Below are 15,876 nucleotides of genomic sequence, written 5' to 3'. Positions count from 1 at the left end.
TAAAAAATGTGAAAAGTTTGCAGACGGACGGACAGACAGACAGACAGACGGACGGACGGACGACGGACAAAATGTGATCAGAAAAGCTCACTTGAGCTTTCAGCTCAGGTGAGCTAATAAGGACTCTTAATATTCATTTATAATAATCAAAGTTTTTACAGGAAGACGCCCCTCCCAGAAAAAAGAAACTCAATTTTATTATGAAGCGTCTTCTACAGTTCTCCAGTATTTTTTTCATTTTTAAAGGCTCAAATCTTCATTTTTGTATATGTTACTTCTTACACTTTTTTCTACATCTAATTCGAAACAAAACATTTACATTGCTAAAGAAAGGACGCATTTTTTTAACTTGCTTTTATGTTAAACAAATTTTAAGAATGGCATACAATCTTAGGAAAGTAAACACCGGGAATATACAATTACACTTAAATCGTTGTTCCTGTAGCTTGCAAATAAAAGAATCTGTTAGCCATTTGAATACTTTGTTAGTAGAAATTGATAGAAATTGAATTGCAGAAAAGATACTTGATATAAACAATGTAAGACAAAGTGTGTTAAGAAATATTTCCATGTAAATTTTAGAATGAAAAAGTCATTATGAGAAATCAGCTTTGACATTAATCTGTATCATTTGAATTCACATCAAATTAAATCCGACGATAAATTCTGATTTCGCGTTGCTGGAGTGACCACTCACTATGCTGGGTAGCTGGGTGGTGGCTGCATCGAGTAACCTGGTTGATGTTGCATGGGATAACCTGGCTGCTGCGGACCGGGATAACCGGCTTGTTGATGTGTGGCCATTGTAGTGTTTGAGTTTACCACCGTCACACCTAAAAGTAGGTAATTAGATAAAATTCTATCCTACGACTATGGCGAAAATAGATTTAAACATTTTTTTATAAGAAGCACCTTTTACGTGGTGAATTCCTCCAAATGTTAATGAATTGTTTTTAGACATTCTTAGCTTGCGCTGTTGATTGACATTCTTAGCTTGCGCTGTTGATTGACGTTCAGTGTTACCTGTTGATTGATTCTTACCTGTTGATTGACATTCTTACCTGGCACTGTTGATTGACATTCTTACCTGGTGTTGTTGATTGAAATTCTTGCCTGGTGTTGTTGATTGACATTCTTACCTGGCACTGTTGATTGACATTCTTACCTGGTGCTGTTGATTAACATTTAACCTGGTGCTGTTGTTTGACATTTTTACCTGGTGCTGTTGATTGACATTCTTACCTTGTCCTATTGTTTGACATTCTCACCTTGGACTGTTGTTTGACATTCTTACCTGTTGATTGTAATTCTTACCTGGTGTTGTTGTTTGACATTCTTACCCGGTGCTATTGATTAATTTCCTAGCCTGGAGCTGTTTATTGACATTCTTATCTTTTGATCGTCATTCTTACCTGGTGATGTTTGACATTCCTACAGGATGCTGTTGTTTAACATTCTTACCTGGCGCTGTTGATTGATATTCTTACCTGGTGCTGTTGACTAGCTTTCTTACCTGTTGATTGCTATTCTTACCTAGCGCTATTGATTTACATTCTTACCTGGTCCTGCTGCACCATGCATCACCACGCCTGCTCTACTGTGACCACAACACGCTTTACAGATACAAACAATGACCCCCACAACCACAGCAATGCAGCCCAGTCCTATCAGGACAGGGACCCACCTATAAATCCAAAAATAGAAGCAGCCACTTAAATATTTCTTAAATGTAGCATTATTTACCTGATTAGATACCATTATTTGAAAATGACACAAGATTTTTAATGAGCTTTTACTATCAAAGGTTTTCATTCCCTATTAGGGTAAATATAAGAACTTTAAAAAAATTAATTACCGGCTGTTATATAGAACATGTTTGAATTTCTTTTCATATCATACAGTTAATAGTAAATAATCCTGGATTATGAGCATTTATACAGACATTACTTCTGTATTCTCATTTAGTAACATTAAGGTCATCAAAGTGGCTCTTTTTCATCTTTTTTAAAGTTAGTTGTTTTATGTTTGACTCGACCAAAGCCTTTTTTGCTAGTACATGTAGTTAGATATTCTTAATTGCACATACAATTCTACGTGGAAAAAAAAGCTGAATTTTCTTTCTTGGACAATCATTTTTAAAGCTCTTGTATCATAAACATGCAAGCTGTATTGTATGTGTATAAATCACAACCTAAAAAACTTCAGATATGCTGCAGCAAAACAGTTTCTCCCTAAGCAATATGGCACCATTTTTTTAGTTTTTATTACCAACTACAATATGAAATGAAGATTGTACAATGTATATTGAATGACTAGTCCTGAAAGGAAGACTATATTTTAAATTGTCTATATATTGTAGCATAAAATGAATATTCTTGATAGCAAAGAAACACAAAAACATAGAGAGAGAGAGAGAGAGTAATTCAGAATTCTGTTATGGTTAGACCCACTCGTGTTGGGAGAAGTAAGCGGCGCAAAGGTCTTTCCTCTCACTAGATGGCGCCTGAAGAAGGACATTACTACAGCAGTCGTATTTTCCCAACTGGACACAGCAGAAATCGCCACACCACTTTTCCTTGTTGTAGGACAGAAGTATGTCGTAATGAGCTTTACAGCACTCTCCCGCCAAAGCCAACAAGGGGGCACTCACTGTTCAATAAAGAGTAGTCAATAAAGTGCTATATTCAATAGGACTATCAAACTTCAATAAAATATCAAAATAACTCTCATGTAGGAGCACTAAGTATTTTAATTACTGAGTACATTAAAAGCTAGTTGTTGCATTTTATAACTTTTGATGTACAGTTAACCCTAATTATGTTCCCCAAACGAAGTTGGGGAACATATTGTTTTTACTCTGTTTCTTATTATTATTAAGGTCTTCCGACTTCCTTCGGAAGACCTTATTGTTTTCCGTCGGTTTCCTATTATTAAGGTCTTCCGACTTCCTTCGGAAGACCTTATTGTTTTCCGTCGGTTTCCTATTATTATTATTATTCTTTTTTTCATTTCTAGGGCGATATCTCAGCTGTGACTGTACGGATTTCAAAGATTTTTACAGGAAAGATGCACCAGGTTAATATCTCCAGACGTGTTTTTCATTTTTTCAAAATTTTCTTCCGTTCGCGATTTTTGGGGAAATTTGTATTTTTTAAATGGATTTTTGTACACAACTTTTCTCGAAAACGGCCAAAAATATGACATTGAAACTCATGGACCTGAATGAGCATCACATGTAGATGTGCCGAACGTCCTTCATTTTTTGTCGTTTCTACTTCCGGTCGCAAACGGAAGTGAATTCAAAAAGTCTAATTTTTCAACTTTTTTGTTTTTCAATATTTTTCTTTCAGATTTACAGGGTTTATAGAGGGTCTTCAAAGATATCTATATATGTTTTCATTTTTTTTCATGCGTACGTTTATTGCAAAGATATGACAGAACCAAACTTTGTCTTACTGTCGGGGGTTCGAATCCCGCTCGGGGCGTTCCCCAAATTTTTTCTTTGTTTTTGTCTTTTTTTAGTTGCAAATTACTTTTCACACTTTTATAACAGGTGTGGAAGATTTTGCCGATTTTTAAAAGCTATATTAGGAGATATTTTGTCAAATACCTTTAACAATCACGATCTGCGTTGAGAAACTACTGTAAATGAACGTAAACGAAAAAAAATACATTATGAAATCTATTTCATGGGATGACACAGCATAGGTTGCAAAAGAGAAGTCGGTCGGAAGACCTGCTTGTTGCCCCAGCAACAAGAACGCATCTAGTTATTATTATTATTATTATTATTCTTTTTTTCATTTTTATGGCGATATCTCAGCTGTGACTGTACGGATTTCAAAGATTTTTACAGGAAAGATGCATCAGGTTAATATCTCCAGACGTGTTTTTCATTTTTTCAAAATTTGCTTCCATTCGCGATTTTTGGGGAAATTTGTATTTTTTAAATGGATTTTTGTACACTAATTTTCTCGAAAACGGCTTAAGATGTGACATTGAAACTCATGGACATGGAAGAGCATCACATGTAGATGTGCCGAACGTCCTTCATTTCTTGTCGTTCCTACTTCCGGTCGCAAACGGAAGTGAATTCAAAAAGTCTAATTTTTCAACTTTTTTGTTTTTCAATATTTTTCTTTCGGATTTACAGGGTTTATAGAGCGTCTTCAACGATATCTATATATGTTTTCATTTTTTTCATGCGTGCGTTTATTGCAAAGATATGACCGAACCAAACTTTGTCTTACTGTCGGGGGTTCGAATCCCGCTCGGGGCGTTCCCCAAATTTTTTCTTTGTTTTTGTCTTTTTTCAGTTGCAAATTACTTTTCACTCTTTTATAACATGTGTGGAAAATTTTGCCGATTTTTAAAAGCTATATTCGGAGATATTTTGTGAAATACCTGGGACAATCACGATCTGTGTTGAGAAACTACTGTAAATGAACGTAAGCGAAAAAAATACGTTAAGAAATCTATTCCATGGGATGACACAGCATAGATTGCAAAAGAGAAGTCGGTCGGAAGACCTGCTTGTTGCCCCAGCAACAAGAACGCATCTAGTTATTCTTATTATTTTTCTTCTTCCTGGGAAAATTTTGTCCACGAGTGATCTTGTAAACTACACATCCGACTTAGGTGAAACCTTTTTAGGGTCAGTAGGCATGTTATGTAGAGTTGCCGAACGAAGGTCATTTTGCGCGCACGTGCTTGCAAGAGCGCGCACGTGCAACACGTGAAATGACCAATATAATGGATATTGCCGTAACTTTTCTATTTTTTGATGAAATTTTTTGAAACTCATAATGTAAGGATACATTAGTAGTATAGACAAGATAGCATGGTCAAAATAGCAAGATCTCACGCGCATGCACGTGCGCTTCGCTCTGATTGGCTGAAACTAAAGTCTCAATATCTTTCTTGTTTCTTGTCATAATCCTTTGAAATTTTGAACATAGTCCTACATTATGAAGATCTATCGCAAGATATATAAGAATTTTCTTGAAAGCATGCGCATGTGCGCGTGCTGCAAGCTGATTGGCTGAAACTTTAAATGGCAATATCTCCTTTGTTTTTCGACGAAATTCTTTGAAATTTAAAATATTGTCATGCATTAGGATATCCTACAAAACGATATAGAAAAAAATCATGAAATCACGCGCATGCACGTGTGCTGCAATCTCATTGGCTGAAACTTTAAATGGCTATTTCTCCTTTGTTTTTTGACGAAATTCTTTGAAATTTAAAATATTGTCATGCATTAGGATATCCTACAAAACGATATAGAAAAAAAATCATGAAATCACGCGCATGCACGTGTGCTGCAATCTCATTGGCTGAGACTTTAAATGGCTATAACTCCCTTGTTTTTCAACCAAACAGGATGGGATTTAGAACATAGATAGATGTAAGGGTCTCCTACAAGAAGGTATGATCATCATGCACGTGCACGCACGTGCGTGCATTTGAAACGAGTATATATAAAAATACACTTGAATGAGTGATTTTTATTACTTTTGGACTGAATTCTTTCATATATAGTACATGTATATTAAAATATATAAATAGTGTAGACAAGATGATATGGTCATAACGCACATGCATTCACATGCGCTTGGGTGCAATGCTAAAAATTGAAGATAATTGGTATCCTTCTGGGAAAACATTGTTAAAGTCAAAAATGCATAGAGTTTGTCTTATTTAATGAAGCTTACAGGGAATATGGCACCGAAAGGGAGTTGGGGAGCATTTGGGGAACATCTGTAACGGTTCCCGTTACAATTAGCACTAGTTTTTATCTTATTTTAATATCTAATATGATAGGGGGTTGTAATGTTTTGAAATAAAACTTCGTAGGAAGTGAATGAAATTAATTTTCTTTCTTGGAATTTGATATCATAAAAAAAAACAACATTTGTTTGTTTGTTTAACGTCCCTTTTAATTATATTGAAACGCGACCACTTGCCGGAGGCGGGCTGAAAATTTAGACCTATATTTGACACTCAGGGCCATTGAACAGTTTTTTTTTAATTGTACCAACATCTGCTGTGACACGGGATCTCGGTTTATTCGGTCTCAACCGAATTTCTCCATGTGCGCCGGTGGGATTCGGACCTGCGATGGAGGATTAACTCCTTACTCCACGACTTTAGAACAAACGCTCTAACCACTGCGTCACGCTGGCGTCAAACTATCAGAATAACTTACGTCTTAGCTACAACACTTCTTACCCTCTAAAATCCCTTTTAGCAACTACAACAGTTCCTGTCTGACACCTCCAATGCTTTATACCACCTACGACTCTTAATGTTCTCTACAAACTTTTCTACCACCCACAACTTCCTCCCAGTTAAATAAATCCTATAATCTTCAACCCATCGTACCATCTATATCTTTCTATCAGCTAAAATGTCCAGTCATTTGCAATCTTTCCTATTAACTACAACTTCCTATCACCTACAACCAATCCCACCGTCTACAATTTCTTCTTAAATTTCCTCCCAACTAAATCATCCTACAATCTACAATTCTTCCCACCAGCTCAACAAGTTCTTCTCAGCTAAAACTTCCAATAATCTGCAATCCTTCGTATCATCTACAATTTACTATCATCTACAACACCTCCTACCTTTTACGTATTTTTTGCCAAGCTTTAAAACATATTACAATTCGCCTAACCTGGTAATATTAGGTGAAAAGCGTTAGTTGTTTATAATACCTTGAAGTCCATTACAATGTGAGATTCTCTGTTATGTTATGTCTTATTAAGAAAGAGAGAGAGAGAGAAGTTATTTTTTTTTCAATTTTTTGTTATTGTAAATCCAACGACTAAATCTTTACTTAATAGTATAAAAAGATATTCATCTTCTTCAAATGCTATTCAAAATTGAAATTCAAAAAAAGTACACATTGCGAGAGGGAAACACCAGGTGGATTCAGGTGCAGTGAACGTGACAAGTGAAATAATCTTTATTACCTGGATTCTCAAAAAGTGGGATCAGATTCTATGGAGGTGGACACTTTAACAGAAGTCGTTGCACCGTGTCATTGACTGCAGAGCATTGTATTTCTCTTAATTTTCTAAACTTTAAAGTTCACGTGGACCGCAACAAGTACCTGTGTATCTTTAAGATTTCATGACCCTTAATGGAAATCTAAGAAATGTATTGTAAGATTTGATTTAAACTATTATTTATCATGTTATAATTTTAAACCAAGGAATATATATATTTTGTTTTAATGTCCAATTCGAGATTTTTCCTACTTATATAGAGATGTCACTACTGAGTATATCTATTCTGATAAAAAGCTTCAAATTTAAAGTTTATCTCGACACTTAAGGACATGAGGGTTTGTGCCATCAGTTACCGTGGCACAGAACCTTAAAGGTCTCATTCTCAAGATCCAGTGTAATAATCATAGTGGATCTAAATGCCTCTGAAATCGTCCAATCATATCATTTTATATTTAACCAATCAGCGCTTGATATTTTAACCAATCAGAGTTTCAGAATCATCAACCAATCATTAGGAATTAGAAAGAGTATAAATACAGACACCCATGAAGTATTTGGTTACTTGGTCGTTACTCATCGTTTGAGTAACACCTCATGGACTAGGTTCTTGGGCTGTGTCGGGAAACAACAGAATTGTTAGTTAAACCACTCAGCTCAGGAACCTAGTTCCTTAATAGTGTGTCTCAGTGACTATAGTGTCTTGGTGACTTAAAATAGTGTCTTGGTGACTTTTAATAAAAGGTGTCTCAGTGACTTTTAGGGTGTGTTTTTTTGGTAGTTGCAGACTGTGTCGGGAAACAACAGGATTGTTGGTTAAACCACTCAGTCTGCAACTACAGTGTCATAACTTTATATCTGATTATTGGTTTAATTGTGGTTGATTCTTTTCTTATAATTCGTTGTCGTTAAGTTCATATTTGTTTGCTAATCATTATCCAGGTAGGACCGAGGAAAAATATATTATAACACGAGTTTGTCTATTTTTGCCAATCCAGATTTTATATTTGTCATTGTCATTGTTTCGTCTGCAGGAAGTTGACGTAAGTTTGCTTGATTCTATATTATAACGTAATTCTTAGGAAGGAAACCTAAGCGAACTCAATCATTTATCATTTGTACATTGTAAGAACGTTACAAATTTGGTGGCAGCGGTTTTAGGAATATTACGTTTATATATTTTGTATCATTTGTTGATCTAATTTGTTTTCATTTTGTGGGCATATTGTAAAACATGGCTGACACAGACATTACCGACATTGACAAAGAAATAACATTCATAGAGCAAAAGTTACAAGAGTTGAAAAATGACAGTTTAAGCATTCACAATGTAAGTTTAGCCAAGGATACAAGTGCTAATAAAACAAGTACCCCAGAAGTTCGATCAGATACGAAATCAAAAGATTCCGGTTTTGCATCAGGGAGATTTTCTGATATAGACTTTCACGGTGATGTTAAACCGAAAAAGCATCCCATAGGAAAAGTTTCTTGGGAAGATGAAATGTTGTTTGGGACAAGTAGTGTTCCCTCTGATGATGGCAAAAGACCTGGTTATTTAATGTCAACACCAGTCTCTGGAAGTGCAACAGAGTCAAACATTACTAATCGCCGAAAGGATCGTCGCTTTAGTAGACAAGATACAGAGACCGATATCATAACGGCAACAGAGAAGAAACCACAGACTCATATAAAACCTGCAACATTTGATGGTACGGGATCCTGGTTAGATTATCGTTCCCATTTTGATGCATGTGCCATGTTGAACAAGTGGACAGAACAAGAAAAAGGTTTATATTTAGCAGTTTCCTTACGAGGGCAGGCTCAAGGTGTACTGGGGAATTTGCCTAGCACACACAAGCATGACTATGTCTTACTTGTGAATGCATTAGAGGAGAGATTTGCACCCTCGAATCAAAATGACTTGTATAGGACCCAGCTGCGAGAACGCCGACAACGGGCAACGGAAACTTTACCAGAACTGGGACAATCCATAAGAAGACTCACAAGCTTGGCATACCCAACGGCGCCAAGAGATGTACAAGAAACGCTGGCAAAAGAACAGTTTATTGATGCTCTCCTAGATTCTGACATGAGATTGAGAATTAAACAGGCAAGGCCATTAAACCTCAATGATGCTATTCGACATGCTGTCGAATTGGAAGCATTTGTTAAATCTGATCGTAAAATGTTCGAAAAACAAACCCACTTACGACCAATGCAGTCAGAGAAAACTGAGGGAAACAAGAAAACCATATCTGATCAGATCAGCACAAGTATATTGGTAGAGCTGAAGGATGAAATAAGAAAACTTCGTAAGGAAGTTAATGACATGAAAGCAAAGAATTCCCAGGATGTTGTATACAAAAAGAAACCTGGAGCTACCAGCAACAGACGCTGCTATTTGTGTGGATCTCCAAATCATTTCCGATATGACTGTCCACAAGGTTATAGAACTCAACAAAACGCATCATCACAAAAGAAATACTCATATAGTACAAAGAAACATCCTGTACAAAACACATTTAAATGCATCACGTCTTACAAAGCTCAAGTTGGGGTAAACCAGAATGACCCTGAGGCTGGAATGTACGTGAAAGCTACCATCCAGGGGATTGAAGCGAATTTGCTTGTTGACACGGGAGCAACACTATCAGTACTGTCCAGTAAAGTTTACGAGGCTATACAAAACAAGCCAGTTTTGTACAAAACCCATCAAATAGTCTCTTCTGCATGTGGGACCGACTTAAATGTGAAAGGAAAAAACTAGCATTTGCATTAATCTGGGTGAGAGTTTTTATAGCCAAGATGTCATCGTAGCAGATTTTTCTCTTGATGGAGTCATTGGACTTGACTTTATGAAGAAATACAATTGTACAATAGACATAGTTAATGGGTATTTTAAGGTAAACGACAAAGTTTACAAAGTTGATTTCTTTGGCAAAATCGGTTGCTTTAGAATTAACTCGAAAGAGATGATTGTTGTTCCTGCCAGAAGTGAGATAGTGACTTATTGTAAGGTCTCAATGCCGTCAAAATCCTACGACATGAAAGAAGTTTTAGGTATGATAGAACCATCGGAGAAGTTCCTGAAATCAGGAAAGGCATTAATAGCAAGATCAATTGGATATGTAAAAGATGGAGAAATACCAGTCCGAATGATGAATCCATCCAATGAACATCAAACAGTGTATCCAGGAACATTTATTGCAAATATGAGTTCAGTTGACAATGTTTTTGAACCAACCTCTACTGTGAATAAGCCATGCAAAGATCTGCCATCTCATCTGCAGGATCTGTTTGTGAGATCTAAAGTTAATCTAAATGGTGGTGAAATACCTCAATTACAGAAGTTTTTGGCTAGGTATGCAGATATATTTGCGAGGTCAGACAGAGACTTGGGACGTACTTCACTGGTCAAACACACGATTGATACGAAGGATGCACGCCCATTGAAAGAACCTCCCAGGAGAATTCCACATCATTTACAGGATGAGATGAACAAGCAATTAGATGACATGCTTGACAGGAAAATCATAGAGAAATCGAATAGTCCATGGGCATCAGGAGTCGTTTTGGCCAAAAAGAAAGATGGTTCTTTGCGATTTTGTGTGGATTACAGGCGTTTAAATGCAGCTACAGTCAAAGACGCCTACCCACTTCCACGCATCGACGACTCGTTAGACAGTCTTGCCGGAGCAAAGTGGTTCTCAACCCTCGACTTGTGCTCCGGGTATTGGCAAGTTAGCATGGATGACTCAGATAAACTAAAAACGGCATTTGCAACTAAACGTGGTTTATACCATTTTAATGTTATGCCGTTTGGCCTTTGCAATGCCCCGGCAACCTTCGAAAGGCTAATGGAAACTGTTCTGAGTGGCTTGCAATGGCAAATATGTTTGGTATACCTAGATGACATCATTGTTATCGGAACATCGTTTACCAACATGTTAGAAAACCTCACACAAGTATTTGATAGACTGTCATCTGCTAACCTGAAACTGAAAGCAAGAAAGTGTCACTTGTTTCATAAGACTGTTGAATTTCTCGGACATGTGGTATCAGAGGAAGGAGTAAGCACAGATCCTTCAAAAATTTCTGCAGTACAAAATTTGTCTGTGCCTACTAATCTAACAGAGGTAAAAAGCTTTTTAGGTCTTTGCAGCTACTACAGACGTTTTATACACAACTTCGCAGCAAAGGCAAAGCCACTGAACAAATTGACTGAGAAGGGATCAAATTTCAAATGGACAGATGATTGTCAAGCATCCTTTGACTCCCTTCGACATGCACTTATCTCCGCACCAATTCTTGCCCATCCTGACTTTACACAGTCATTTATCTTGGATACAGATGCTAGTGACGTAGCAATAGGGGCAGTTCTTTCACAGACACAAAACGGAGTAGAAAGAGTAATTGCTTTTGGAAGCAGAACCTTATCAAAAGCAGAACGGAAATATTGCGTCACAAGAAAGGAGCTGTTGGCTGTTGTCTACTTCACAAAGTATTACAAACACTACTTGTATGGCAAGCAGTTTTTAGTCAGAACAGATCACAGTTCTTTGAAATGGCTAATGAACAGCAAGAATCCAGAAGGCCAGCTTGCTCGATGGTTTGAATCACTGAGCAATTTTCAAATGACCATTGAACACAGACCAGGGAATAAGCATGCAAATGCCGATGCGCTCAGCCGTTTACCTTGCAGAAAAGCATGTTGTACATCTTCTGAAAGTATAGTTAATACCATAAGTAGTGCAACACATACGGATAAGTTGTCTTTGAAAACCAAACAAAACGAGGACCGAGACATAAATCAACTGATCAAATGGGTTGAAAAAGGTGTAAAGCCAGAGTCATCAGCGATTTCTGGTCATAGCAACTTCATTAAGTCTCTATGTTCTCAGTGGGATGCTCTGGTATTAGAGAATGGAATGCTTTTCCGAAAGAAAAAGCACGAAAATGGCAAAATTTCTTTGCAAGCTGTTGTGCCATACAGTGAAAGACGAACAGTATTAGGACAGTTCCATGATGAAAGGACTTCTGCACATCTTGGGATAAGGAAAACATTGGCGAAGATAAAATGTAAATACTATTGGCCAGGATTGCAGAAAGATGTTAAATTGTACATTGCTGGTTGTGAAAAATGCCAAAGGCGAAAATCACCAAATACTACTAAACGTGCCCCGATGCAAGTTGTCACTTGCGGCGCACCAATGGAACGTATTGCTACAGATATATTAGGCGAACTTCCCATGTCCAATAATGGTAACCGATATATACTAGTCGTATCGGATTACTTTACTAAATGGACAGAAAGTTTTCCTATGGCTAATATGGAAGCCGCAACTGTAGCTAAGGTGATAGTGGAAGAAGTCATAGCCCGCTTTGGAGTGCCTGGAACTATTCACTCCGATCAAGGAGTCCAGTTTGAAAGCAATCTTTTTACAGAAATGTGCCGGCTTTTGAATATAAAGAAAACACACACCACCCCGTACCACCCCCAATCGGACGGGATGGTCGAAAGATTCAACAAAACTCTTGCTACCATGTTATCAGCCTATGTCAATGAGCACCATACGGATTGGGACGAGCATCTCCCATACGTAATGATGGCATACAGAGCAGCAGTCCACGAATCAACGGGTGCAACTCCAAACAAAATGATGTTAGGTAGAGAGGTCGCTACACCTTTGGATATTGTATACGAGGTCCATTCTGATATTAAGAGAATTCCACAGAATAGATGGGTTTGGGAGTTACAAGAAAAATTAGAAGAAGCACATGCAGTTGTCAGGGAAATGACAAAAGAGAGTATAGAACGACAGAAGTGGTACCATGATAGAAAATTAAAGTGGCAGTCATTTAAGCCAGGTGATAGAGTTTACGTTTACTTCCCAAAACGTAAGACTGGTACATCTCCCAAATTTACATCATATTGGCAAGGACCATTTGAAATTATTGAGAAATGTTCCAATGTCACTTATAAAGTAAACTGTGGATACAGGGGTACAAACCAAGTAATTCATACTGACAGAATAAGGCCAGTGAAAGATCAAATCCTAGCATCAGAACAATTGCAAGGGACAGGTAGTGCAGACAATGAAATTGTAGATTCTAACAATGACAGGACAGAAAACACTGAGACTAAAGTTAAGAATGACTGCTATCAGACTCATGGCAAACGACAGAGAAAACGCCCCGAATATTTATCTGATTATGTATCATTTTAACTATTTCTTTTGCAGATCATGCCAAAAACGAAGACTACTCCAAGATCTTTGCTTAAATGCCCTATGTGCACTTTCCGAACGGATACATTAGAAGAAATGAAGAACCATATTGTTAGTTGTGGTCTTCAAATGATTAAGGATAAACCATTGCAGTGTGATTTGTGTCCTTTTAAAACTACTAAGCATGTATATCTGAGAAGACACGTTAAAACAATGCATCAACCACCAAACTCTACAGAACCTTCGTTAGGTGTTGATCTTGAAATATCCGACACTAGTGACTGGGATAATGACCCAGAAATCTCTGTCGGGGATGTACAGTCTGACAATCTCTCTGAAAAACAGGAACATTCTTCTAATTCCCAGAGTCATGAAGATCCTAATAGTAAACACGCATTGAAAGAATTGGATTGTATTACATCTCTTCAACAAGGTCGTATGTTTAGGCAACCGACTAAACCAACGTTGCCAGGAAAGAAACGCACTCATGACCCTATATTCCCACTTATTGCATTAGGCAAAGTTCCTAAACAGGCAGAGAAATCTCAGTTTTCTGTTGAGGACAATAAACTGGATGAAAATCAACCATCACGTGAAGACAATATCACAACTGAAACACCTCAACTGCCAAGCACATGCGATGCTTGTGTCCAGACTGAGTTTCCAAAACATATTAAAACAACAAAAAAGATTGTTGAGTACATCAAAGACAATGCAACAGTGCGAGAAATCACTGAAGACAGTGTTGAATATTTCTAAGTGAAATCTATATGTAAATATAAAAAAAAAAATACAAATGTAGGAGACACCTTGAAAACTTAATAAATATAAATACCTTTATCGTTTTTAGTATTATGATTCACCTATGCGAGGACGCATATTTTTTTTCGAAGGCGTGGGTAATGTAATAATCATAGTGGATCTAAATGCCTCTGAAATCGTCCAATCATATCATTTTATATTTAACCAATCAGCGCTTGATATTTTAACCAATCAGAGTTTCAGAATCATCAACCAATCATTAGGAATTAGAAAGAGTATAAATACAGACACCCATGAAGTATTTGGTTACTTGGTCGTTACTCATCGTTTGAGTAACACCTCATGGACTAGGTTCTTGGGCTGTGTCGGGAAACAACAGAATTGTTAGTTAAACCACTCAGCTCAGGAACCTAGTTCCTTAATAGTGTGTCTCAGTGACTATAGTGTCTTGGTGACTTAAAATAGTGTCTTGGTGACTTTTAATAAAAGGTGTCTCTGTGACTTTTAGGGTGTGTTTTTTTTTGGTAGTTGCAGACTGTGTCGGGAAACAACAGGATTGTTGGTTAAACCACTCAGTCTGCAACTACAGTGTCATAACTTTATATCTGATTATTGGTTTAATTGTGGTTGATTCTTTTCTTATAATTCGTTGTCGTTAAGTTCATATTTGTTTGCTAATCATTATCCAGGTAGGACCGAGGAAAAATATATTATAACACGAGTTTGTCTATTTTTGCCAATCCAGATTTTATATTTGTCATTGTCATTGTTTCGTCTGCAGGAAGTTGACGTAAGTTTGCTTGATTCTATATTATAACGTAATTCTTAGGAAGGAAACCTAAGCGAACTCAATCATTTATCATTTGTACATTGTAAGAACGTTACACCAGGTAACGGAACACTTCCTTTGTTTTTATATGGTCTTATGTTTTGAAGCGGTGAGGCGAATGAGAATCGAACCCGTGTCTCCAAAATACAAAGAGAAAGCCATACCACTGAGCCACCATGAGCGGTTACCAATCGTAGTATATAAACACTTTTTAAAAACTGGCTTAATAGGTAATTCTGAAATAAGGATTCAACATACAAACAATCTTTTAATTCAGTATAGCTTAGAATAAAAACAGAGAAGAATGGAAACCCGGGGCCCGTTTCATCAAAAGTCGTAGATTTAAGCCTTAACTTAGTCGTACTTCCGGGGCTTACGCCAAAATTTAGTCGGGCGTAATTTGCGTTTCACCAAAAGGCGTAAATCTAGTCGTAAAAGATACGCTTAGTCGCAGGACTAAGTCCTTGACAACGCAGCATTGCGCAGGCGCAAAAACATAAATATTGTCCACTGTGTTCAAACATATATGTAATATTGTAGTACGTCAAAGTACAGAATAACACAAATTAAAGATCAATGAATACTTGCACTGATTGAAACATGCATAGATTGATAGGGTAATGTAGGAGATATGCATCTTATAAGAAATCAATTTTTGTTTTTCATAACATTTAAATGATAAAAGTCATAAATTTAAAGTAAGAAAATGATTGTACATGTGCATGTATTTCTGAATTAAGCTAAACTATTTATTTTGGAATTTTAACCAAAGCCCCCCCCCCCCCCCTCTCTTCCGAAATTGAAACAGGTTAATGCCTTCGCCTTTTATAATAAATTTCATAATTCGATACATACCGACTCTACTGAATAAAGTACTAGTAATAAGTTTTAGACATTATAAGATTTTTAAAAAATTATTTTTATAAGAAATGTATACTTGCAAGCAAAAATAATGTATAAAAATGCAAACAGTTTACATATGTAAAAACATTGATAAGATTTTTAAAAAATCAATTTTATTAGAAATGTATACTTGCAAGCAAAA

The 15,876-nt window shown here is 36.7% G+C and overlaps 1 protein-coding gene across 1 annotated transcript; it reads right to left on the bottom strand.

Moving 5' to 3' along the window:
• Positions 1–180: 180 nt before the first annotated feature.
• On the bottom strand, positions 181–6,156 carry LOC134232633 (uncharacterized). The gene is made up of 4 exons (XM_062714624.1): positions 6,048–6,156; positions 2,451–2,649; positions 1,560–1,684; positions 181–833 (listed from the first exon to the last, which is right to left on the bottom strand). Coding segments are annotated over exons 1-4 (462 nt in total). The 5' UTR covers positions 6,049–6,156; the 3' UTR covers positions 181–696.
• Positions 6,157–15,876: the final 9,720 nt, after the last annotated feature.

The sequence above is a fragment of the Saccostrea cucullata genome, unplaced genomic scaffold (genome assembly GCF_032062105.1).
Source record: "Saccostrea cucullata isolate Sc308-1 unplaced genomic scaffold, CSIRO_AGI_Scuc_v1 ctg4243, whole genome shotgun sequence".
Classification (NCBI taxonomy): domain Eukaryota; kingdom Metazoa; phylum Mollusca; class Bivalvia; order Ostreida; family Ostreidae; genus Saccostrea; species Saccostrea cuccullata.
The sequence above is the reverse complement of the archived record's forward strand: the minus strand, read 5'-3'. Positions and strand labels throughout refer to the sequence as shown.

Coding starts and splice junctions, on each gene's coding strand:
- LOC134232633 (XM_062714624.1), bottom strand. Junction 1,685..2,450: donor GCTTACTTCTCCCAACACGA/GTGGGTCTAACC, acceptor TTGGATTTATAG/GTGGGTCCCTGTCCTGATAG. Junction 834..1,559: donor GCATGGTGCAGCAGGACCAG/GTAAGAATGTAA, acceptor ACCTACTTTTAG/GTGTGACGGTGGTAAACTCA.